The sequence below is a fragment of the Drosophila eugracilis genome, unplaced genomic scaffold, assembly GCF_018153835.1.
Source record: "Drosophila eugracilis isolate 14026-0451.02 unplaced genomic scaffold, ASM1815383v1 contig_1911, whole genome shotgun sequence".
NCBI classification, from domain to species: Eukaryota; Metazoa; Arthropoda; class Insecta; order Diptera; family Drosophilidae; genus Drosophila; species Drosophila eugracilis.
The window spans coordinates 35,040-59,670 of NW_024572768.1; the positions used below are offsets into that span (position 1 = coordinate 35,040).

Genomic DNA, 24,631 nt, shown 5'->3' on the forward strand with positions numbered 1-24,631 from the left:
GACGGTCAAAACATTGTTATCGATAGTTATGTCAGTATTAATAGGAAATTTAGTATTTTTTAAGTTATCCGATTTTTGGCCCATTGAAGTACGGGCTTATTAATCGCGGTTATGTGAATGCCGCCGAAAAGTGCCTTTTCACTGTCTTGTGAATAGTAGGAGGGCACACTGCGGTAAAAAGAAGAGCTATATTTGAATTGTAAACTAATTTAATGAATTTACAGAATAAAACGTTCCGTACGCCATAGCCATAGGCCTTTGAAGTTCACCTTTCTTTTGACCTACGCGTGGGGGGAGCCGTTTAAGGCAACTCCGCACTTCACAAGACGACATCTTTTATTCGCAGTCCTAGGGAGACTGCAAGGGCAACTTGCGCTGGAGGACGGCTTGACGACCAGCTAGGGAATTGCCAGGAGCGCACGGAGCGCATTTCCCGTACCAGCAGAGGAGTCGCAGCCAGCGACATAGACGGCGCAAGGAGCGCAAAACACTGAGTACGAACGGAGTCGCAGCCAGGGACACGGAGACGCAACCGGCGTCAGTTCAGGAGACGCAGCCAGCGTCAAGTTAGGAAGCACAAGGAACGCCAAGCACCAGCGGTCAGGAGGCGCAAGGAGCGCCGAGCATCAGCGGCAGCAGCCAGACGGCACAGGTTCGCCATTTTGGAGCGCTAGGGCAGCGCCATATTTGGACCATATTTATTTGGAGATGCAGCATTCCCCCAGGAGGAGTTTCCGGCTGAACGGAGGGGAAGCCACCCCTACAACAACGCAGCAGCCAGCGAGTAGTGCAGCAGAAAACCGGCCGGGGGTTAACATAACCACGGCGGCGGCCATTTCTCACCCAGCCACTACAGCGACTACAGTAGCGTCCCAACCAAGGAGTACTGTAACAGCAGCTGCGAGCTCAGAGCCGGAGGTGGGCCAGCCACCCACGGCGTACCTTTTGGATAGGATCACGGCGTTGGAGAATGAGCTGAAGCAGGTTAGAGCCATGAACACAACGAGCACCGCCAATTTCGCGCCAATCGCAGTTGGCCCAAGCGCAAATGGCGCCAACAGTGGAGCGTCGGAGCGGCCGCCATCGTGGAGCGGACCACCATTGGGACCTACACGCTGCCGTCATCTTGGAGTGGACCACCGTTACTAACGACTAGCAACCCACTGTGTGCTACAAGCGCTGCGCAAACAGCGCATGGATTCGTGCTACCGGGCGGGAGCATCCACAACGTGGCAACTGCATCACAATTCGTGGGATCCTACGCCTCGATGACACCGATTGGAACCCAAGGAGCGAATGGGCCAAGGAGGGCAGCCCGAGTATTGGCCCATCTTTAATTGTGCATTTGTGGAGACGACCCAAGCGTACAACTGCACGGACCTGGAGAACAACCAGAGGCTGTTGAAGGCGCTGAAAGATGAAGCACGTGAGACAGTGAAGTCGCTGCTGATTCACCCTGCGAACGTCAGAGCCGTAATGGAGCAGTTGCGCTTTAGGTTTGGCCGACCGGAGCAGCTTATACGCAGCCAGCTGCACAGCGTGCGAGAGGTGCCGCCGATTCCGGAGCAGAACCTGGCGAGAACCTTCGCAACTAGAGTGAGTAACCTCACGGCATTCTTGCAGTCGGCAAAGGCGTAGCAACATCTGGGAAACTCCCACCCTCATGAAGGAGCTTGTGGCAAAGCTTCCCACCAGCAAACGAGTGGATTGGGCCAGGCACGCTGCATCGATCGAGCCCTTTCCCACTGTAGCGCACTTCAGCGTGTGGCTACAGGAGTACGCAAACATTGTGTGTACGATTTTGGACGTCGAGGGAAAGGAGCCGAGGCGTCGAGTTCTACACGCGAGCGTCGACCAGGACGGATACGAGCAGCGGGATGACCGGCATAGAGGTTGTCCAATTTGTGGAGGGCAACATGCTACGACGAACTGCAGGGAGTTCATCGGAGCCTCGTCACCGGGCAGGTGGAGCATGGTGAAGAGGCATCGGCTCTGCTTCACATGCTTACGGAGTGGGCATACGACCAGATCATACGACCTGGAGAGAAAGGCCCCTTAGCCAGTGGAGGCGCCCGTGCAGACGAATTTAAGTATTGACGTCGAAGGAGGCCGACTTTTGTTCCGGATACTGCCAGTAACGCTGTACGGAGCTGGTCGCCAGGTGGACACATACGCGCTGTTAGATGAAGGAGCCTCCGTCACGATGATCGATAACGAGCTACGGAGGGATCTGAGATTGCAGGGCGAACATCGACAGCTGAACATCCAATGGTTGGGAGGAAGAGCCTGCAGGGAGCCTACCAACGTGGTGAGTCTGGAGATAAGTGGAGCTGGGAAGCCCACTCGCCACCCGTTGAGAAACGTGTACGCAGTTTCAAACTTGAGTCTGCCGATGGAAATATTAAGTCGACGAGATGTCTAGGGCGTGCAAAGGGATTCGCTACTGCCGATGAAGCCCTACAGCAACGTGGTGCCGATGTTGCTAATCGGACTGGACCATGGTCATTTGGGATTGCCACTTAGGACGAGGCGGTTTGCCAGAGAGGGACCGTATGCGGCCGCAACCGAGCTTGGGTGGGTTGTGTTCGGGCCAGTAAGTGGACAGTCAACTACGCCGTCACCGAGGTCCTGCCTTCTAGACGTGTCAATGGACAACACGATGGAAAAGATGGTGGAGGACTTCTTCGACATGGAAAGCTTTGGTGTAAAGCTCGCGCCATCGGTCGCAGCCAGCGACGACGCGCGGGCCCAAAGGATCCTCGAGGACACCACGGTGAAAGTGGGGCGTCGCTACCAGTCGGGATTGCGCTGGAAGGATGACCACGCTGTGCTGCCACGGAGCTACGAGATGGCGCACAGACGGCTAATCAACGTCGAGAAGAAGTTGAAGCGAAACGGGCAGTTGCCTCTGGAATTCGACCGTATCATCAAGGATTACGTTTCCAGGATATGCAAGGAAGCTGCAGCCGGATGAGGTCGCGGTGAAGAGCGATAAGCAGTGGTATTTGCCACATTTTGGTGTGAAAAACCCAAACAAGCCCGGTAAGGTCCGGCTTGTGTTCGATGCTGCAGCTAAGGTTGGAGGAACCTCACTCAATTCGGCGCTGGACAAGGGGCCACAGCACTACAAGCCCTTGCCAGCTGTGCTCTTCCACTTCAGAAAAGGAACAGTCGGAGTGTGCGGGGACATCAAGGAGATGTTCCACCAAGTGCTGATCCGACCCGAGGGTCGATGTTCCCAACGGTTCCTCTGGAGAGATGGCAACGACGATCGAGAGCCGGATATATACGAAATGAACGTAATGACATTTGGAGCAGCCTGCTCCCCAAGCACTGCGCACTACGTCAAGACGGTGAATGCCTTGAAGTTTCGGGATTCAGATCCGAGGGCAGTCAAGGCCATCATCGACCACCATTACGTCGATGACTACGTGGATAGTTTCGATACGGAGAGCGAAGCTATTGAGGTATCTACCCGAGTGAAGGAGATACACGCGGAGGCTGGATTCGAGCTATGCCAGTTCTTATCCAGCTCACCCATCGTGGAAGCGGCGTTGGGACCACCTGGACAAGTCAAGAGCGTCGCATGGGGTGAGTCTGAGCAGAAAATCCTTGGAATGCGTTGGCAGGTAGCAACGGATGACTTCAGATTCAACGTGGAGTATCATCGAGTGCCAAAAAGCGTCCTAAGTGGAGAGCGAGTCCCAACAAAGAGGGAGTTTTTGAGCCTGCTGATATCAACGTTCGACCCATTGGGGTTGTTGCTGCGGGAGATCTGGAGGCAGAAGATCCAGTGGGATGAACCGCTGCCGGAGGAGATAGGCAGAGCCTTTGCTGCCGCAGAAAGGACGTCGCCAACTCGAGCGAGATTCGAAGTCTGGCGCCTTACGTGGACAAATATGGAGTTCTGCGAGTTTATGGCAGAGTCGATGCCGCGCTGTCCGTGCCGTACAGTGCGAGGAGGCCTGTGATACTGTCACACAGGCACAGTCTTACGGAGATGGTAGTAAGACACTACCACGCCCAGATGAAGCATTAAAACGTGGATGCGACGATTGCCCAGATCCGAACGAGATTCTGGGTCACGAAGATAAGACGAGTGCTGAAGGAGGTAATCTCGTCGTGCAACGAATGCAAGCTACAACGGACGCGGCCGATGCCGCCGATAATGGGACCCCTTCCAGAGGATCGCTCAGAAGCTGGAGGATGGCCATTCAAGTACACAGGACTAGACTACTTTGGGCCACTGCTGGTGACTGTTGCTCATCACAGAGAGAAGCGTTGGGTCGCTTTGTTCACATGCTTGACAACAAGGGAGATTCATCTGGATCTGGCGCATGACCTGTCAACGGATTCCTGTATAATAGCGATCAGGAACTTTGTCTGCCTCATGTGACAACTAGTTACATTGCAAAAATTAAGACGTATGATAATATTAAAAGTGGTGTAAGCCTACCTATTGCATTTCGTAGTTGGGACTCCTACGTTAACCCAAAATTAGGACAAGGAACACACTACTTTTGGAATGTTAAACTTTCAGCAAATCGGGAGAGACCTAGGTTTGCAATAATCGGATTTGCACTGAACGGAAAACTTGTCACAAATAATTTATCAAACTTGAAGGTTCATTTAAATTCTGACTCATACCCATATGATAATTTAAATGTCGACTTCAATAATAATCAGTTTGCTCACCTATATGAAATGTATTCAAGATTTCAATCTAGTTACTACAATCGTGACTAGACGAACCATTTTTATCACCATCGGAATTTAAAATGAAAGCTTCAATTATCGTAATTGATCTTTCATATCAAAATGAAACAGTAAAATGTGGTCCTATTGACGTGAGAATTTCAACTGAACTGAAGACACCAAGTGACGATACCCAAGCTTATTGCCTACTCATACAGGATCGATTAGTCGAATATAATCCATAAAACGGATTAGTACAACGAGTTGTTTGATATTGTTTAAAAATGATTAAAGATATTATATCAAATGATATTCAAGGTTTCTTTGACAATAACAATAAATTTATCCTTAAAGAAATTGGAATAGTAGTTGAAATAGTTTTATTATAGAACCACCATATGATAAGTTTGCAGTGGTTTGAGATTTTGTATATTATAAAGTGTATTATATACAAAATCTGAAACCACTGCAAACTGGTTAACAAAAAAAGAATGATAACATTTTTTGGATCGATGTTGGCGAAAGTTTTGAGAAAACGCGACGATATCTTAAAGCAATAACTATTGGAAAACAAATGATCTGTAAGGAAATGGAAAAGACACGTTTACTACAATCATTTTTTGGAAACCACCATCATTAAACCGGTTTAGAGGAAACAGATTTCCCTATTGTAAAAATCATGTCAAAGGTGGTGTGTGTGCTTTAAACAATGCCTACAACATTCTACATTTTTTTTAAAAGTAGTTCAAAATATTATAAATGAAACATATCTATTTGCATTCACTTCATTTTGAAGTTGAGACCACTTGTGACAAGACCTGTTTCACAAAAAAAAAATATTTCGATAAATAATGAAATTTCTTGAAGAAATTGATAATTTTTTTCTACAATTCAATGGGAAGATATTTGAAAATCATTTCCAATACCTTCTTAAAAACAAAGGTATGTTCATGAATTTAGGTGCACAAGATGTAAAAACAATGAATTATGGTGAACACTTTACATTCTGTAACACCGATTCGAGGTTAGAAACATGCGCATGCCTCTTTTACGTAAATCGAAAGAATGGAGCTAGAAAAATAATTTTATTGTATCAATAATTAATAAATAAACGTATTATGTGAAACGAAAAAAAATTTTGTTTTCTTACTTTTTATGAATAAGGGAAGGGAAATACATGAGGACTCACTTGCACACGTACACATATACACTCATCTGGGGTTCCCTCTCAACCATACACACGCACACACGTAGTTAGTGGCTTACATATATTGAAATTGTTTTGAGAAAATTCAACCCCTTAAGACGTTCCCAATCCTCCTAATTAGGGTCAGGAATACATTTCGGAAGGATTTAAAGGAAGGATAAACGATGGATCAGGCTTTCAATTTCCAGAAAATTTTATGAGTAAAGCAGCATCGTCTTTGCTCACACATCTCAGAACATTATTAGAAAGTTATAAAAATAAATGCAGTTATTTGCTGAATATATACTCTTTAAGGATGAAACGGAAGAAATTGAGATTAAAAATTTTCAAAGTAAAACAACTATTATGAATCCGTTCTCGGATTTGGATTCTATTTTTCTTGAGCATATGAAAACAGCAGAAAAAACACAAGAATTCCAAAAAAAAGATAGCGGGATAGTGAATGTGAACCAATATACACCTTCATCAGGTTCATAATAAATCCCTGTACCAAAACTCTTAGCTTCGAAGAAAGCTATAATTAATGTATGTTATGATAATGATGTATACTGTTTTAAATGGGCATTGATATCGGCTTTAATAAATGTTTAAAACCTACAAATATGTAGTTCATATAACATTGATATATCCAATGAAATCTAAATTTTCCTATGGAAATAAAATGTGTGAAACAATTTGTAAACAATAATCTCTATATGAGTATAAACATCCTTGGGTATAATGAAGATACCAAACAAATAAGTGGACCGCTTTTTCAATCAGAGATTGATAAACCGTGTCACGTAAACATAGTTTTTGGAAGATGGAGGAAATTGACAATATATGTTCATTAAAAATATTTCAAGGTATGTATCATATCATATATATATATATTTATTTATAAATAAAACATACTAAATAAAATATTAATGGCTTTCTATAGACTATTGACAAGGCAAAGGGGGTCTCAAAACAAATCCGCTTTTTCAATCAGAGATTGATAAACCGTGTCACGTAAAAATAGTTTTTGGAAGATGGAGGAAATGGACAATATATGTCCATTAAAAATATTTCAAGGTATGTATCATATCATCATATATATATATTTATTTATAAATAAAACATACTAAATAAAATATTAATGGCTTTCTATAGATTATTGACAAGGCAAAGGGGGACTCAAAACAAATCACAATTGATGTGTAATGTTTGCTTGAATTTTTCTGGATCTGAGGATGCTCTAAAACTTTTTGGAGCGGAAAAGTCCAGGCTACCGAAATTACACAATCGAACTCTGGAGTTTACGCAATACCACAAGCAGCTTAAGGTTCAGTTAGTCGTTTACGCTGACTTTGAATCTGTACTGGAGCCGAGAAATATTGAAGTAAGCCCGAAATTATATAATTTAAGCTCTCATATACCTGTAGCTTATGTTTATTATATTAAGTGGGCCTTTGATTCTAAGCTATATAAATTTGTAATAAAAACAGGTAGTAACGCAGGATCAAATTTTGTTATCTCTCTTGTACAAGATTTATCAAAACTGAATGACGAGTACTTGTATAAAATTAAACCAATCATAATGACTCCTGAAGACGAGTTTGAATTTCATGATTCATTAAATTGTGATATTTGTAAAAAACAATTATTAAATGGTAGAGTTGCCATTTAACAGGGGTGCAGCTCATTCTAAATGTAACTTGCGGTATAGACTTTGTAAATTTATAGCAGTGTTTTTCCATAATTTTTCTAAGTATGATTGTCATTTATTTATTGAAGACTTGTCTAAAATTCCTGGTAGTATTAATGCAATCCCAGTAAATAAAGAATAATATATTTCGCTGTCCAAAACCATAAAAACTTTAAATGGAAACAATTTTGAAATTCGATATCTTGACACATTCAGATTTATGGCACCAAGTTTAGATACCCTTACTTCTAACCTAATTGATGATCAGTTAAATACAGTAAGAACTTTTTTTAAAAATGAAATAGAATTCAGGCTTATGCGTAAAAAGGGTATCTTTCCACATGAGTATTTAGATTCAGCTATTTTAGAAAAATATGTCTACAAATTTATTCATTAGACCCTCAGTTTTTTACTACACCAGGTCTATCTTGGGCAGCCATGTTAAAGACCACAAATATTCAAATAGAGTTATTAGTAGATATCAATATGTAAAGATTTATTCAAAATAGCATTCGAGGGGGCTTAGTACAATGTTGCCATAGATATGTACAAAGGCAAATAACAACTACTTAACAGATTTTGATCCACAAAAGAATCATCCTTTTTAATGTATTTGGATGCAAACAATTTATATGGTTGGGCAATATCACAACCTCTTCCATATGAAGGGTTTGAATGGTTGTCCCCTAATGACTTAAAAAATGTTGATATGGTATAACATATCTATTGATAGTGAGTATGGATATTTTTTGGAAGTAGACCGAATTTACCCTATCGCCTTCATGATACACATAATTATCTTCCGTTTTGTCTGTCAAATAGTTTTGCATCTAAAGAGGATAAAGTTAAAAAATTAATAAATTTTTTTAATTTAATGAACAACTCAGACTATGGGAAAACTATGGAAAATCCTGTAAACGTGTAGAGGTTAAATTGCAGTCTACAGATGTTAATATATTCGGCCGTAAAAACATTGTGTTAAAAATTTAATTTAAAAATTCAATTTTCATAGTGCAACTAAAATAAATGATGAGTTCTATGCCATCCAAATGAAAAAACTTTCAGTAGTATTTGATAAGCCAATGTATTTGGGTTTTGCTGTATTGGACTTATCAAAGTCTAAAATGTACGATATTCATCAACAATACATGAAACCCAAAAATCATTTAGTGAATTTATAGGTCTATGCTCCAAAGTTTATAGCTATAAAATAGATGAAGTTGAAAACTCTTATAATAAAGCAAAAGGTGTAAGTTCCAGAAATTTAACTATGGATCATTATAAAAATGTCTTACTCACTGGAACTCCACTATATGGTAGGAGGACAATGTTTAGATCAAGAACACACAAAATATCAACAAAAAGAGTATAAAGAATGTGCTTTGTGCTAATGATAGTAAAAGAAAACGAAAACATAATGAAAAAGAGTTTACAATGTTAAATCACGATGATTATAATTATTACAGATGTCAATACATTAAATGAACTTAGAGATAAGCAAGTAAACATAGAAAAGGAATTACTTTATAAGACAATTGAATTGGAAATGCTTTATTTTGATCAAGATTGTGAAAAATATAAGTAAAACAAAAATAAATTGAAAAAAACGTATAATATTTTATTAAAATTGTCAAATCGATCACATAGTAAATGGCCTTAGCATTAAAAATTTATATAAGTGCAGTATGTTACGATGCAAGTCATTAAAGTCCTTAAAAGAATAGTTTGATATGTTCGAAAAGCTGAAGAAAAATGAGCAACACAACACAACTTTTAGCAATATGCAAGTGAAGTCAGCAGGCAAAAACGATCATTGCTATAACTGCGGTTCGAATCAATCAAGAGGGTTACACTTCACGTAACTGTCCTAACAAAGTTGAAAAAGTTAATAAAGTTGTATACGAGAACAGCCGCGCCAAAATGATAAAAGTCAACGTTCTTGAAGTAAGCTGTCTGGTGGACACAGGATCCGATGTGACGTTGATAAAGGCAAATAAAGTAGATAAAATAAGCAACGTAGACCTTACTAAGACTCCCTCAGTATTGCGTGGATTGGGCAATGCCACGTCACAGCCGACTGGATGTTTTAAAGCGCAAGTAGTGGTCGATCAGCTGTCAACTGACCAAAATATCATTGTTGTACCAAGCAATAAAATGGAATACGATGTACTGCAAGGACACGATTTCACCAATAAGTTCCTCATGGTTGCTGACAAGCGAGGATATATTTTTATACCCGTTACTCGTAGAGTAAAAGGGTTTACTAGATTCGTTGAAAAGTATGTAACAGGTAGAAGGAACATTACCGACCCTATAAAGTATATATATTCTTGATTATGATCAATAGCGAAGTCGATTGAGCCATGTCAGTCTGTCCGTCCGTCTGTCCGTACGTATAATCTTGGGATGCCAGCGCATCTTATGGTGGTACTTATATTCGGCCACACTCACCCATACGCCTACCAATCGCTAAAGACGGCTTTCGCATATTTTAGAAAAGCTGATATCTCGATTAGTATAAGTGAATTAATGATGCCAATTTTTTTTCCGTTCAAGCTAAGCCCACTCTAACGCCCACAAAACCCGAAAAACCAAAAATGCGAAAATGTCGGGAACTATAAGAGCTAGAAAGTTGTGCTTAAGAATACGTATTCAAAAGATGCCACTGCAAAAGTTGCAACTTGCAACGAGGTTTTATCCGGCCACGCCAACTCAAACGCCCACAAACCGCGGAATATTTTGGCGTTTATAATATGATGGATGAAGTGCTCGAGAGCTTGTTGGCTGCACGTTGATATACGATAATGGATTTGGAGAATGGCTATTTCCACGTGCCAATTCAAGAATAAAGCAAATGGATGATGATGATGTGAAGGGATGTGAATAAAACGCCGTTTGGTTTTAAAAATTCGTTAGCAGCTTTCATCAGATTGGTTCAGTTTGTATTCCAGAACCTTATCAACTCTGGAGACATGCAGCTTTACATGGATGATATATTCAGATTCGCCAGAGGTATGCTTGCATAAGACCGAACGAGTTTTGGAGAATGCGGCGGATAAGCTCACATTGTACGCCCGTTGACTGATCATTTAAAGATGCAGCAGTTGAAGGATATACTGACGAAGGAACCAGTATTACATATTTACTCAAGAGATGCCCCGACAGACCTCCACACTGATGCCTCTAAAGCCGGTTTTGGAGCTGTAATATTGCAGTTGTTCGAGGGTGCATCCGATTTATTATTGGAGTAAGACAACCACGGAACCCGAATCAAAAAGACACAGCTATTACTTAGAGGTCAAAGCAATCTATTTGGCCATAAAAAAGCTTAGACCCTACTTGCTGGGTGTAGACTTTAAGCTGCTGACGGATTGCACCGCATTTAAGGCTACAACAAAGATGAAGAATGTTGACGAGAAGTTCGGCATTGGATATTGTACTTGCAGGATTTCAGTTTTTAAACAGAACATCGCGCTGGGGATAGAATGCAGCATGTAGACTTTATTAATCGTTTCACGAATTTCTGTATGGTGGTGACGACCGAAATGACAGGTCGGAAACAGGTTAGGAAAGCGCAACAACAAGACGATTTTATGATGACGATCATAGAAATCGTAAAAGAACGACCTTATAAAGAATTCAAGCTGAAAGGGGGCGTTCTTTTCGAAAATGTCAATGGAATAGAATGTCAATGGGTTATTCAAACAGCAAAAGAAGATGGTAATTTTACGACACAAAAGACGATGCATGCTATTCACCAGCAATTCTGGATCCCACATGTCGAGAGTAAGACTATTAATTATATATTTAATTGCATAAAATGTATAATCCACAGCAAAAAGTTGGGAAAACAAGAAGGTTTTCTAAACACGATATACAAAGGCGATGCACCTTTACACGCATTACATCTATATCATTTAGGCCCGATGGATGCGTCTGCTAAGCAGTATAAGTACATTCTGGAGGCAATAGATGGATTCAGCAAGTTCGTATGGCTGTTTTGGTTGTTGGTCTGTCAATTCAACAATGTGCGTCAAAAGCAACGTGAGGAGGCGAGACGAAATATAGAGCATTCGCAGCAGGTCTACAAACGCAATTTCGACAAAAAGCCGGCTAGAGCAGTCATATAAAGTTGGTGATCTTGTTGCCATTAAGAGAACACAATTTGTGGCCGGACGTCAGCTGGCAAGCGAGTATCTTGGTCCATACGAAATAACAATGACGGAGGGAAATGGGATATGACGTGCGCAAGGCGGCTGATGTTGAAGGGCCTAATATTACAGCGTCTAGTTGCGACATTATGAAGCTCTGGAGGTTTGTAGTGGACAACGGGGAGTTGCTATCATCTGGGACAGATGAAGAAGGTCAGGAGGGCCGATAATAGGAACTTTAGCGAACCGGCAGCTCTTACACATTCATAAGTTAGTAACACATTTTAATAAACATTTTAAGTTCTATAAAAAAATATAATACTTTACATACATATCATAACATTTATACGCATGTAAATATAAGATTTTTTGTTCTTATTTCTAAATTTAACAATGTACATTATAATAAGAAAAATAAATAAAACAAAAATGAACGTTAAAAATTACATTGTTTTTAATTTGGTATTTGTACTATAAAAAGTCGTCTTTATTTACCCAGCTGGCTTCCATTGAAAAGCCAAGCCATTTTACCAAAACTTTATCACCTCACCTAAAAAAAATGTATTGTTTATATAGATTTTAAAATTTTATTGAATTAATGTAATTAAAATATAGATTTTTATTTACTTTTTATATTTTATTTACTTATTTCTTAATATAAACTATCATCCCTTTTTTGCATATTATTATTTCCCATCAACCATTTCCGCAATAAATTCCTCCCGAAGATGTGTATACCTTTCTGGGGTGTATAGAAAAGAGGCCTCCAACTCCAGAATAAGGGATTTTCCAATCTTCGTCCTTGAGGATTGGGAATTTTACATTTTCAGTCATCCTGGCCTTTGATGAAATAGATTTCATATTACATCTATTGAATTCTTAACCGTCTCAAGCTTTAATCGTTTTGACTTATTTTCATCATCAACAATTGGTACGAACTCTGTTTCTGCGGCATTATCTTTTCCTCATTCTTGTCGTTAAAAACATAAACCAAACTTGTCGGATTAACAGGTCCCTTCCTACTATCCTCGTCAGGAGGATCGAATTCTACTTCTGTAGTCTCCTCGTTCTTATAGTAGTTGTTGTTGTTGTTCTCTGTTGTTTTTGTTGTTAATCCCTTTTTTTGTTGCTATTCAGTTGGTTTTGTTGTTGTTAATCAGTTGTTTTTTGTTCACTTGTACAACATCTGCTGAATGTAAAGTCGAAACTTGGACTGTGAATTTTGAAGTAAGCAGTCCCGATGTTTATACCATTCAGAAGTCACACATACAAGTAAGTAAGTATAAACCAATCAAAACGATGGGTAATTGACTCACTCCATAGACAAAGGAAAGTAGAAATGGAAGACATAAATGACCACAGTTGTATGTATCAAAATGTTGAACTCTCTCGTAGTTGTATTGTATTGTATTATACTGTATTATACTTGACAAGTTGTCTAGGTGGTTGTAGATTTCCGAAACCATCAAAATAATGTATATCGTTTTTATTTTTGTTATATGCGACCCAATGTGTAACACTTGATTGTGAATCATCTAGGTTTACAATACCACATTCTCGAATTCTTGGAGAGGTTGGAAGTAAATCTCTCAATAATACTCCTCGATAATTTGGTAAACATTTTTGAGAAAAAGTTGTAATGTCTATATTAGTTTTTTCGCTTCTTAAGACCATTTCCCTGACTATATGGTTTCAGGTAGATTCCATAACCTGCTTTATACGGGTTGAGATATAACCCTTCTCCTATAGCAACACTTTTAATTTTTCTATTATGTCATTTCTTCTCCTCCATATTCTCTTTCGGAATTCTATCATTGTTTATTGTTTTTGAAATGGCTGCACGTCCATCAGCTAAACTTACCGATTGGTAAAAAAAACCACCAATTTTTGGTATATTAATTATTCTTGGTACTTTCACGTTTTTCTTTGAACCCATTGTCGATAAAACTGATTTTCGTGCAATTTTAATTGCACACATAATGTCCAACGGCTATATTATCACTCAGAATTTTTTCTTCGTTTTTAAATGTTTGTTACAAGATATGCTGCTGATTTTTAACAAAGACTGCTGTCTGGTGCTTTTACACGTTATTAAGCTTTAGCAATTAATATAGAAGCTGCAATTTGACGTTCATGTAAATCCATTTTATGGGAATATGCTATAAAGCCTCATCCAGTTTATTTATTCCTTAATCTCCTCGTTTCAAACGTTTTTCTAGCTTTGTACCCGGCCCACAAAATTTATATCCAGGTATATGGGCTTTAAACGGTAATGTTGATTAATTAACTAATGCTGTGTTATTTAAGTGGTTGACGAAACCATCCCATCGTTTACAATTAAAAGACTAATGAGTTGATTAAAAAAAGTTTCCCCATTAATCATTTCCCCATTTAATCAACAAAGATTTCTCATCGAATGAGGTTCATTAGCTTAAAGAATGCATTTAATAAGTCAAAAACAAAAATTATCTTTAGAAATATCAACGATGAAAACGATAAAAAAAACAACCTCTACGACATAGTTCTCTCTTACCGAATACAATAAGACCTCTTATTGTTGGACCTTCAAATTGTGGTAAAACAAGTATTATGCTCAGATTGATAGGATTAAAATTCGAGAATATTTATGTGTTTTCTAAGAGTTTATATAAACCTAAATATGAGTACTTGGAAAAATTAATAAAACCTATTAAAGGAATGGGATATCATACTTTCTCTCATAACGATGGTGTATTAGACCCCAGTCAACCAAAAAATAACTTTATAATGATATTTGATGTTGTAGCTTGTCGTCATAAGAATATCGAATCCTTTTATTTATGTCAAACATATACCCATATACCTAAACACTTGATTAGTGACAATGCCAACTTTATTATAATGCTTAAACAAGACGATTTAAATATGCGACATATATATATAATTCATATTAATACAGATATAAGGTACGACACATTCGTAAAATTTGTAAAAAGTGTTGGGAGGATAAATTTGGATTCTTGCTTATAAGTAAAGATAACGATATGGATAATGGAAGATATAGAAAAAGTTTTGATCTGTTTATTTTAATTAAAAAAGTTCTTAGATTTGGTATAAAAATAGACTAAAAACAAACATTTTGACAGATTAACAACAGATTTCATTATGTCTAGATCAGTGACCTTGTTTTTGAATGGAAATAGTTCTATTATAAATACAAACTACTTTCCACCAATCGAATTGGATGGATGTTTTGAGTTTGCATTAATTGAATTTATAATATTGACGAAAAAACAATCGCTTCCATATTGGAACTAATGTAATCACAATTTCTTCTGTATCCTATGAACTAAATGATATAACTGTTTATATTATTATATTTATAAAAAACTTAAAGATTACGGTATTGAAAAAGCTTTTAAAATTGAATTAAAATTGAAAGCAATAACAATACTCTTCAACTAGGAATAACCAGCACTCGAGAGCCTGTTTACTTTAATAAGGAAAGATCAATTGGTCAACTTTTTGGTTTTGATAAAAGAGTTTTAGAGCCACACCCAACAAAAACATATCTATCGGATCAGACTCTCAATATTTTAAAAATTAATACTATTCGTTTGGAATGTAACATAATACGTGTTTCATATTTACATAATACACCTAATCACACGTTACATGAATTCGGTATTAATGTTCCTCCTGGCTATAAAATGAATGTGACACCACATAATCTTATTTACTTTCCAATGAACTGTGATGAAATAAGCACACTCTCTATACGCATCGTAGATCAAAACGGAGATTTTGTAAATTTACGTGGTGAAAATGTTTCGATTCGGTTGCATGTTCGCATGATAGAATGATTATTTATAATAAAAGACCTGGTTCATACACTCAACCAAGCATTACTAATTGTAAAGCATTAGGAAGAGGATCAACTCTAAAAAGAAGCTTTGTAACTTACTAGGTTCTGGGCTTCAAAGTTAAAAATTAATAAAAATATACTGGAAGAAAACAATGAATGAAATTTTAAATATTTGAGAAAAAGTTTACTCGGATGAGAACATTTCGAAAAAAGAGTTTCATACCTATTCATCGTATAATCAAAAATTTAAACCAAATGATGAAATTCAAATTACTATCCAAAATCAAGACTTGTATGTGCTCCCTCATAAAAGGTACCTCAACTTTCAAGGAATTATTAGAAAAGACACAGTAGGCGGCCCTACAACGGATAACGTTACCACTTTTTTAAAAATAATTGGTATGGCTTACTTCTTGAAATCAAGTACGAAATAAATGGCTGCGAAATTAATAGAACTCGATTTGTCGGTATGACAACTACACTTAAAAATTTGTTTCACTTGATAACCTTCAAAATAAAAATCTATTAAATTCTGGATGGAGTGGTGGAGATGATTTTTCAACTTTTCTGTTCCGTTAAAAAATTTATTGGGGTTTGCTGAAGACTATAAAAAGGTTTTGTTGAATTGTAAACATGAACTTGTGCTAATGCTAACCAAAAACCTAGATGATGTTTTTGAAAAAAAGAGATTGGAACAAACTTTTAAATTGGAAAATTACTCATGTGACACCCAGTGACACTGCAAAAGTTAAAATGTATGATATTATTAAAAATGGTGTAAGCCTACCTATTGCATTTCGTAGTTGGGACTCGTAGTTGGGACTCCCTACCTATTAACCCAAAATTAGAACAAGGAACCCACCACTGTTGGAATGTTAAACTATCAGCAAGTCGGAAAAGACCAAGATTTGCACTAAACCGAAAACTTATCACAAATAATTTATCAAAATTGAAAGGTCATTTAAATTCTGAATCATACCCATATGAAAATTTAGGTCTTTATTTCAAAAAGAATCAGTTTGCTCACCTTTATGTAGGTATTTTCATACAGTAGATTTTTATTTATTTATTGAATAGTAATAATAGCAACCAAATCATTTTTTATTTACTGTTGCTCTGGTTTCCTGTTTGAATCAAATCCCCTCTTATTCTCCTCTTGAAACTTAACAATGTTTTCATGAGCTTTCGCGTGCACTTTGTTTGGATCTTTATTTAATTTCTCTATAATGCAATCCTTAAGAATCTCATTCAATTTTAAGTCACCCGGAACCTGCATGTCTAAGCCAGTGAGTATTTGAAACGAAGACGAGTTAGTACTTCTTGGGCCAGTACTATTCATCATCTGCTGAACACGTCCAAGATGTTTATACCACTTTCCAGGACTTACATGGCTCAACTTTGACAACATAGGTACCACAATCTTGTACATCCTCTCAACTTGGCCATTACCTCGCGGAACACCTGTAGCTATCGAAAGATAAGTTAAATTCCCCCATTCACAGAACCCTTTAAACACATTTTAAAGTGAAAGCGCTACCCCTATCTGACACAACCCTTGCAGGGTTTCCACACAATGTTGCCTGTCTTTCTAAACAATTTACGACCTCATGCAACCCTTTGCTCTGAGTCGGATAAAGCCAGATACACTTTGAAAACGAGTCAACAACAACGAGAATATGGTTATAGCCTTCGTTAGTTACTTTCATTGGCCCAACGTGATCAATGTGGCAGGTGGACAACGACTGATTTCGTTTATCTATTGGTGATAGGAACCCCCCACGTTTACCGACCTTGCTATTAAAAATAATACATTCTACACAATTCTCAATAACGTGTTCTACCTTTTCTTTTAGTTTAGGAATATAGTAACTCTTTTCCACCAACTCTTGCGTCTTTTTTGCTGAGAAATGACCTTGCTTGTGTGCGACTTGGATAATCTCATCCTCCATGTGACTGGGTACGACCAACAACTACAAGTCGGGATTTTTATACAAAATACAGTTTTTAATAAATTCACTAATTTATTCTTGCAACTCCTTATTCAAGTGCGATAGGTCATTTTCAACTTCTTTTCCGACCCGTTCCGAGCTAACCATACACGTATTCTGAAAATCATTCATCCATTCAGTATCAGTATTTTCCTTTTTTACAACATTCTCATTTTGGTCAGAATCGATCTTAAGCGCACTCTCAGTTCTACGAGTCAATGTTATGCCTTCTTTAACTATTTGCATATTTAAACAGTTTAGAATTATTCTACGACGAATTGCATCAAAATTCATATCTTCATCAGGAATTACATGAAACTCAATTTCAAACTCGGAGTTATTAAAACACACCAATACAATAAAACTACCAAATGTAAAAACTAGACTATCGCCAATACTAGAGCTGTAAACAACTCGATTTTTAAATCGATTTAATCGCTCTTTTTGGATAAGCGAAAAAATCATTTTATCGAAAATTTGCTCACCTAAAAAAAATTAAGTAAGCGAAAACATTATTTTAAAGTAATTTAACTCAAGTAAACTAATAAATATTAATCACCTCCAGAAACAGTGCGTGTTGGTGTTGAGGAAAAATAAAAGGGAATTGATAACTATGTTCGTTTTCAAATAAATAATGTAGATTGTTGTCCGCGCTGGATGCATAGTCACCAACCGCAGAGCGTCCTTAAAAACCAAAAACGTAGACATACTTAACATATACTCACAAATACAAGCCCATGGGTTTTAAATAAATAACCAGAAGATTTGATCTCAAACAATTTTTTTAAATTAATTTTACTGTTGTTTGCAACTGTAAAATCGGTGTTTTCCTCACCATTTACCATTTTTCCTTACCTTTTTCATTAATTTTGTTCCATTTCTAAACACCCGACTCATTTCAAGACACCCGACTCATTTTCAAGACACCCGACTCACTTTTCCCAAAAACATGGGTGTCTCAGACACTCGCTTCATTTGCTATGAGTGTGTCGGGTGTCTGTGCATTAGGATCATGTGCATAGAATTGAGTGGGTGTCAAAAACGCAAACACTCAAAACGCACAAAGCGATCTGTGCACTCCGGGTGTGTGCTCTTTTCTTGCTGTTCATGAGTGCGACAAACACTCGAAATGTTTGAGTGTGATTCGGGTGCCGAAAAAAGACACCCTTGACGTTCTCTTACCTCTAGCCAATACCAGTCAAAATTTTGCTACAACCTGTTCGTGTATTCCTTTCCTAGACTATCAAAAACACTTTTATGCAAAAGGCAGAGATCTGCACTGGTATCTACTTGTCCCTTGAAAGAACGAGAACCACATGTGACATTTCTCAATTCAAGGCCAGAAACTGTGAAAGTGCTTGATGGCTTAATCAACCGATTCTTGTTCTGTACCATGTTCGAGGTTTCCTTCTGATTTGTTTTCCTCTTTACACTGAGCTGCGCGATGACCTGTCTTGTGACACTTAAAACCAGTAATATCGGCCTAGGGGCATGCATTTATCAAATGTCCGGTATCCCCGCGCTTAAAGCATTTCCTTATTTGTTTATTCGACATGGAACCTTTTCCACATACAGATTCTTTTGTGTCTGTTGCTGAACCTTGATTTTTCTCTGAAGCTCTTACAACTCTAGTTTTCTCAAAAATTCTTATATTCTCGTTCAACTCTTTAATAGTTTTTGCATGATAGAGCACTATCTTATTGGATCTAGAATCCGGTATACCTTCGACAAAATATTCAATAAGGGTTTTCTCTTCCAAATGGATGGATTGGCTATTTCTAAAAGAGCGTATAAAAATGCATGTAAACTTTCTCCCTTCATCTGCTGACGTTTATTTAAACGCTTGTGTATTTCTGCAGACGATAACTTCTATTGGAATTATTCTATCAAAGCCCTTTTCAGTGCTTTCCAACTATAAATTCCCCGTTGACTTCGGATATAAGCCTTGGCTGCACCTTAAAGTAGTTGCTTCCCGTAGACGTCCAATTGTAAATTATCCCACTGGACTGTTAAGGCACATTTTTTCACTTCACTGATCCACTGATTAATATCAACTCGGCTTGACCCGTCAAATTTTGAGACACTGCCCTCAACATCTTTAAGGGTGAAACACGAACGTACAATGTTTCTGTTAAAGCTCCCAAATGATCCAAAGTTTTCTTCCCGCTCATCTTCCATAACATTATTATGATTCAAAAGTCTATCCTGTAATATAACCTTATTACCCTGGGTATTCAACTGTAACTCGGACAACTTTTCTTTTAAAACTTCTACACGCAGCTGCAAAATCTTGGTACGCTCCATTTTACAAAACTTAATCCATAGTTACGCGAAATAATTAAATTTATTAAAAATGAAATCAAAGTAGAATAATGAGTTTAAAGCTATCTTAATTATACCATAAATTTTCTACATTCACCCAGCTGATCGAATCACCGTCCGTGACCTTGTTCTGCTTCTGTTGCTCTCTTTTACTTCCCCAACTCGCCGCCGTCAATACGTCAGCTCGCCAACTCGTCGCCTTCAATTTGCCAACATGCGTGTGTGTATATGTGACGCAAAAAGTCAACTCTTTGCCGCCACCAATACTATGCAATGGACACGCCCGTCTGTAGCTCGCCTCTGATTTGCGTTACTTCACGTCTCAGCCAACTTGCCTTACGTTCCTCGTTCCGTTAGTTCCTTCTGGAGCCGGCCGTCTTCTTGCTGCTGTTCATCTCGACGCCGTCTGTTTGCAGCTGATCGTCTTGTTCTTTTCGATTGAATTCTAGCCTATGCCAGCAACTATTGACGCCAGTCATTCAAACCGTTTCTGAGAATTGCTTTTTCTTTTTTAAACAACAATTCACCAATTTTGTTAACAACTTTAGCAAATTTTTGTATAGTTCACCAATCGACGTTCAGCTTTTACGACTGTTAACCATTTCACCGCCCACACTAATAGTAATCTTGTAGTCTAGGGCAAATTATTTATTTCGGCTAAGCCTCCATTTGTAGGTATTTTTATACATTAGTTGTTTATTTATTTATTAAGTAGCTTAAAAGATATCATAAATTATAAAAGTAAAATGAAGTTGCTCCGTTTACAAACATAAATGCGATTATCGCGATCTGGCAGCCAACGACCGCTCACTCCTCTCTCAATATGACGACTGACTCCTAGCTCTCTCTGACTGCCGAACGTTGAAGTTCGGCCTGTGCTTGCGTTCCGATAACCGATAAATTAAAAGAATCTTCCACTTCGAGTAGTTTTGTTATTCTCTTTTCCACTCGATAATTCTACATATATTAAATGTATTCAAGATTTCAATCTAGTTATCACAATCGTGAGTCACAACCATTTTTAACACCATTTAAAATGAAATCTACAATTATCGTAATTGATCTATCATATCAAAAGGAAACATTAAAATCTGGTCCTATTGACGTGACAATTTCAACTGAATTGAAGACACCAAGTGCCGAAAATACCCAAACTTTTTGCCTACTTCTACACGATCGATTAGTCGAATATAATCCATTAAACGGATTGTTGTTGTTTGATATTTTTAAAAATGATTAAAGATATTGTTTCAATTGATATTTAAGGTTTCTCTGACAATAATAATAAATGTATCTTAATGAAATTGGAATAGTAGTTGGAAAAGAACCAAACTTGAATAATAGTTTTATTATAGAATTATAGATATGATTTCACTTTATTAAATACAAAATCTCGAACCACTGCAAATTGGTTAACAAAAAAAGTATCATAAAATTTGTTGGAATGATGGGGCTGATGATTTTGAAGTTGATAAAACTTGTGACAAGACCTGTTTCACGAAAACTATTTCAATATGTAATGAAATTTCTTGAAGAAATTGATAATTTTTTTCTACAATTCAATGTGAAGATATTTAAAAATAATTTCCAATACCTTATAAAAATAAAAATTATGTTCATGAATTAAGGTGCACAAGATCTGAAAACAATGAAATATGGTGAACACTTTACATGCTGTAACACCGATTCGAGATTGGAAACATGCGCATGCCTCTTTTACGTAAATCGAAGGAATGGATACATATATATAGACGCACATGCACTCATCTATTATGATGCACACCACCCCTGGAACTCAACCGCAGTTTACAAATCAGATGCATGTGTGTGAAGTGACCTTTTTTTAGTAAAGAAATTACTTAGCGCTGTGAAACAATGACTACACACACAAAACCACAACCATTTGTATCCTTTTTATCTATGTGTTGTAATAGAGAGAGAAATACCAAAACAATAATTTTTTTACGGTGCGAGCATGGATCTTCCTCATCGGTTCCACATGTCATGTTTCCACACACTTCTGTGGTTCCCACTGAACCATACACACGCACACACCTAGACAGAGGCTACAAAATATAGAAATTGACAGTGTGTTTTGAGAAAATTCAACCCCTTAAGACGTTCCCAATCCTCTTAATTAGGGTCAGGCATACATTTCAATATTCAATTCAATTACTATAATTTATGGGTTTATGATTTCTGTGCCAGAATCGATACTGGCTAAAAAGACCTGCATGGTGGGGAGGGGAAATTATAATCACAGGAGACGGCAGATAATGAGTTTCGGAGTGGGGGAAACCATGTTTTGATAACTAATATGATAACCCATAAATATACCTTTGTTTTATTTGCAGCTTCTCTTTCAAGACATATAATAAATTTAATATCAATCTTAAGGAAATATATTCCACCTAATATTACAGTAGGAGTTCACTGTACTCTGGAGGACTTATATGGAATTCAAAAACCACTTAAAGACAATTTTATAAATACATTTTTATACACAATAACATTTGTCTAGGATGTCAAAAACGCTGAAGACAGATCCCATATAATCAAAGAAACTCATTGCAGAGCTCATAGAAGGCTTGATTAAAATTATAAACAAATAACAAAACTTTATTATTGGACAAATTAATACAAAAAGCTTAACGAGTTTGTAAAAAATCACTATCTGCAATCAAAGCAAATATAACAGACAACCACTACAAATTTCTATCGGTGAAGCTCTTATTCAAGAAAGAGAAGGTGAAAGTTTGCATCTTGACATATGTATATTATGCCAAAAATCGTATATTCATTACTTGAATAGATTCTTATTCAAAATTCTCAGTTGTAAAAGAAATTTCTAATAAACTAAATATAGAAAATAAAGTTTCGAAAATACCACAACAATTTTGATGATAGGTAACGAACCAAGTTTTTCTTTGTCATAATTTAAATCCTTTGCACAACGAAATGTAATAAATCTATTCTTTGCAGATTCTCGACATACCTTAACAGAAATTGCTCGGTGCATTAAAGATGAGCTTAATTTAATTGATTATCCCGAAATTATAATTAGAGCAGCACAAAAGTGTAATTTAACATTCCTCAAGAGAAAGTGTTGCATTTTCTCAATAAAGAAGAAAATAAGAATTAACATGTAGGAGAGATAGTTTACGAAAAGAAACATGAGAAAACAAGTAGTTAAGGAAAATATCCCTAATAAAGTTATAATAAATCATAGAAACCGTACGATTCATAAGGATAATATTAAAAAATTTGTTTTAAATTCCTGATAATGAGAATTTAAATGATATATTACGAAATTATGGATTACACGAACCTTGATGAACCACAGATGTTTTGATTTATGATTCTTATCATTCTTATCATACGTAGGTTTATTTCATATAAGCAATTTATGTTTTTATACAGATATAATAAATCCTGAAATGAAATATCAAAACAAAACACGAGAGAGAGAATTTTCCTTGGAAACTATTCCATTAAAATTAAAAAAAAATAAAATTATTAAAATTCTTATCTCTCAAATAAAACCCAGTAGATTGAAAAGAGGCATTAATAAATTAGGAACCGTTTGGAAATGGGTTGCGGGAACACCAGATCATGATGATTTCATAACAGTGCGAAATAAAATCGACGTTTTAAAATAAATTAATAACGATCAATTCATTATCAATTCTAAAATATTTAAAGAGAATCTTTATCTGAAGAATTCAAAACAACCTTTAAAGATCAAGAAATTCCACTGAGAAAATACCGTCTGCGCTTGCTTACTTCCGATCTTATTAATTAAATGGACACAATTACACTCGCGAAAATTAATGTATTTAATTTTAAATTTTTAAACTTTGACGATATACAAGAAATTTATAAACATGAAAATAAACCTGTAATTTTAACAGACCTATTAGATATATCTAATTTTAAAATCGATCTGCACCAAGATATTATTATAATTTACATAAAATACCCTATTATTACCGATCGTTGTGAAGCTTATAATTTAAGATCCATTTAACAAAATGATGGAATATTATTAATTGATAATCACGACGCAATATGTAGAAATAAGTATCATGTAATGAATAATTTTAAAACAGAACTATTTAATAATTATGGCACTCTCAGCACTAAATAAAGAAAAATCTTTTTGTAAAAAAAATCCGAGAAAAAATATAAATGTAGATGTAATCTAAGATGGAGCCATTTAGGTAAAATAGAGGTGGAGAACAAACGTTGGCCCTATCGATGGTTCCATCAATGGCGCGCGTCTCACATCTCTAAAACAAAATTGTTCGCGCTTATTCTGTGACAGCAATTAAGAAATTATAAACAGAAATAAATAAAAATTGACACCGATCTAAATCCCGGGAGTTGCCTCTAACACTTGGCACTTCACCGAAAAAAGATATATCAGATCTTGAAGCATAACCAACACTAGACAAAGCGTGTGTGCATGGGTGTTTTATTCTGTTGGGGAAATATAACTTAAAATAACCTCAACGTAATATATACTTGACTTAACGCGGTATCTCCTCCCTTTTTCTATGGAATCGCTTAAAACTTAACGTAGCTTTAGACCAAAATCAGTGTAGCCAGATATAAATGAAGTGTAAACAAATAGAACACAATTTAAACTGACTGACTGACTATCGATACTTATCAAACTAAAATTGCTGAAATCTCAGGAACTATTGGAGCTAGAAAGTTGAAATTCAGAAAGTATAATCTTTAGATGCCAGCGCA

At 37.0% G+C, this 24,631-nt stretch overlaps 1 protein-coding gene across 1 annotated transcript; it reads left to right on the forward strand.

Annotated features, from left to right (window-relative positions):
* Positions 1-1,296: 1,296 nt before the first annotated feature.
* LOC121529822 lies at positions 1,297-3,971 on the forward strand. The gene is made up of 5 exons (XM_041817816.1): positions 1,297-1,596; positions 1,670-1,975; positions 2,060-2,308; positions 2,423-2,938; positions 3,039-3,971. The coding sequence occupies exons 1-5, from the start codon at positions 1,297-1,299 to the stop codon at positions 3,969-3,971; spliced, it is 2,304 nt and encodes a 767-aa protein (XP_041673750.1).
* The last annotated feature ends 20,660 nt before the right edge of the window (positions 3,972-24,631 follow it).

What these genes read in the sequence shown, in the direction of transcription:
- LOC121529822 (XM_041817816.1), top strand. Translation starts at nt 1,297, where the DNA reads ATGGGCCAAGGAGGGCAGCCCGAGTATTGGCCCATCTTTAATTGTGCA. An exon ending in CACCGGGCAGGTGGAGCATG is followed by an intron (nt 1,976 to 2,059) that starts GTGAAGAGGCAT and finishes AAGGCCCCTTAG; the next exon opens with CCAGTGGAGGCGCCCGTGCA. An exon ending in GCAGGGAGCCTACCAACGTG is followed by an intron (nt 2,309 to 2,422) that starts GTGAGTCTGGAG and finishes CGAGATGTCTAG; the next exon opens with GGCGTGCAAAGGGATTCGCT.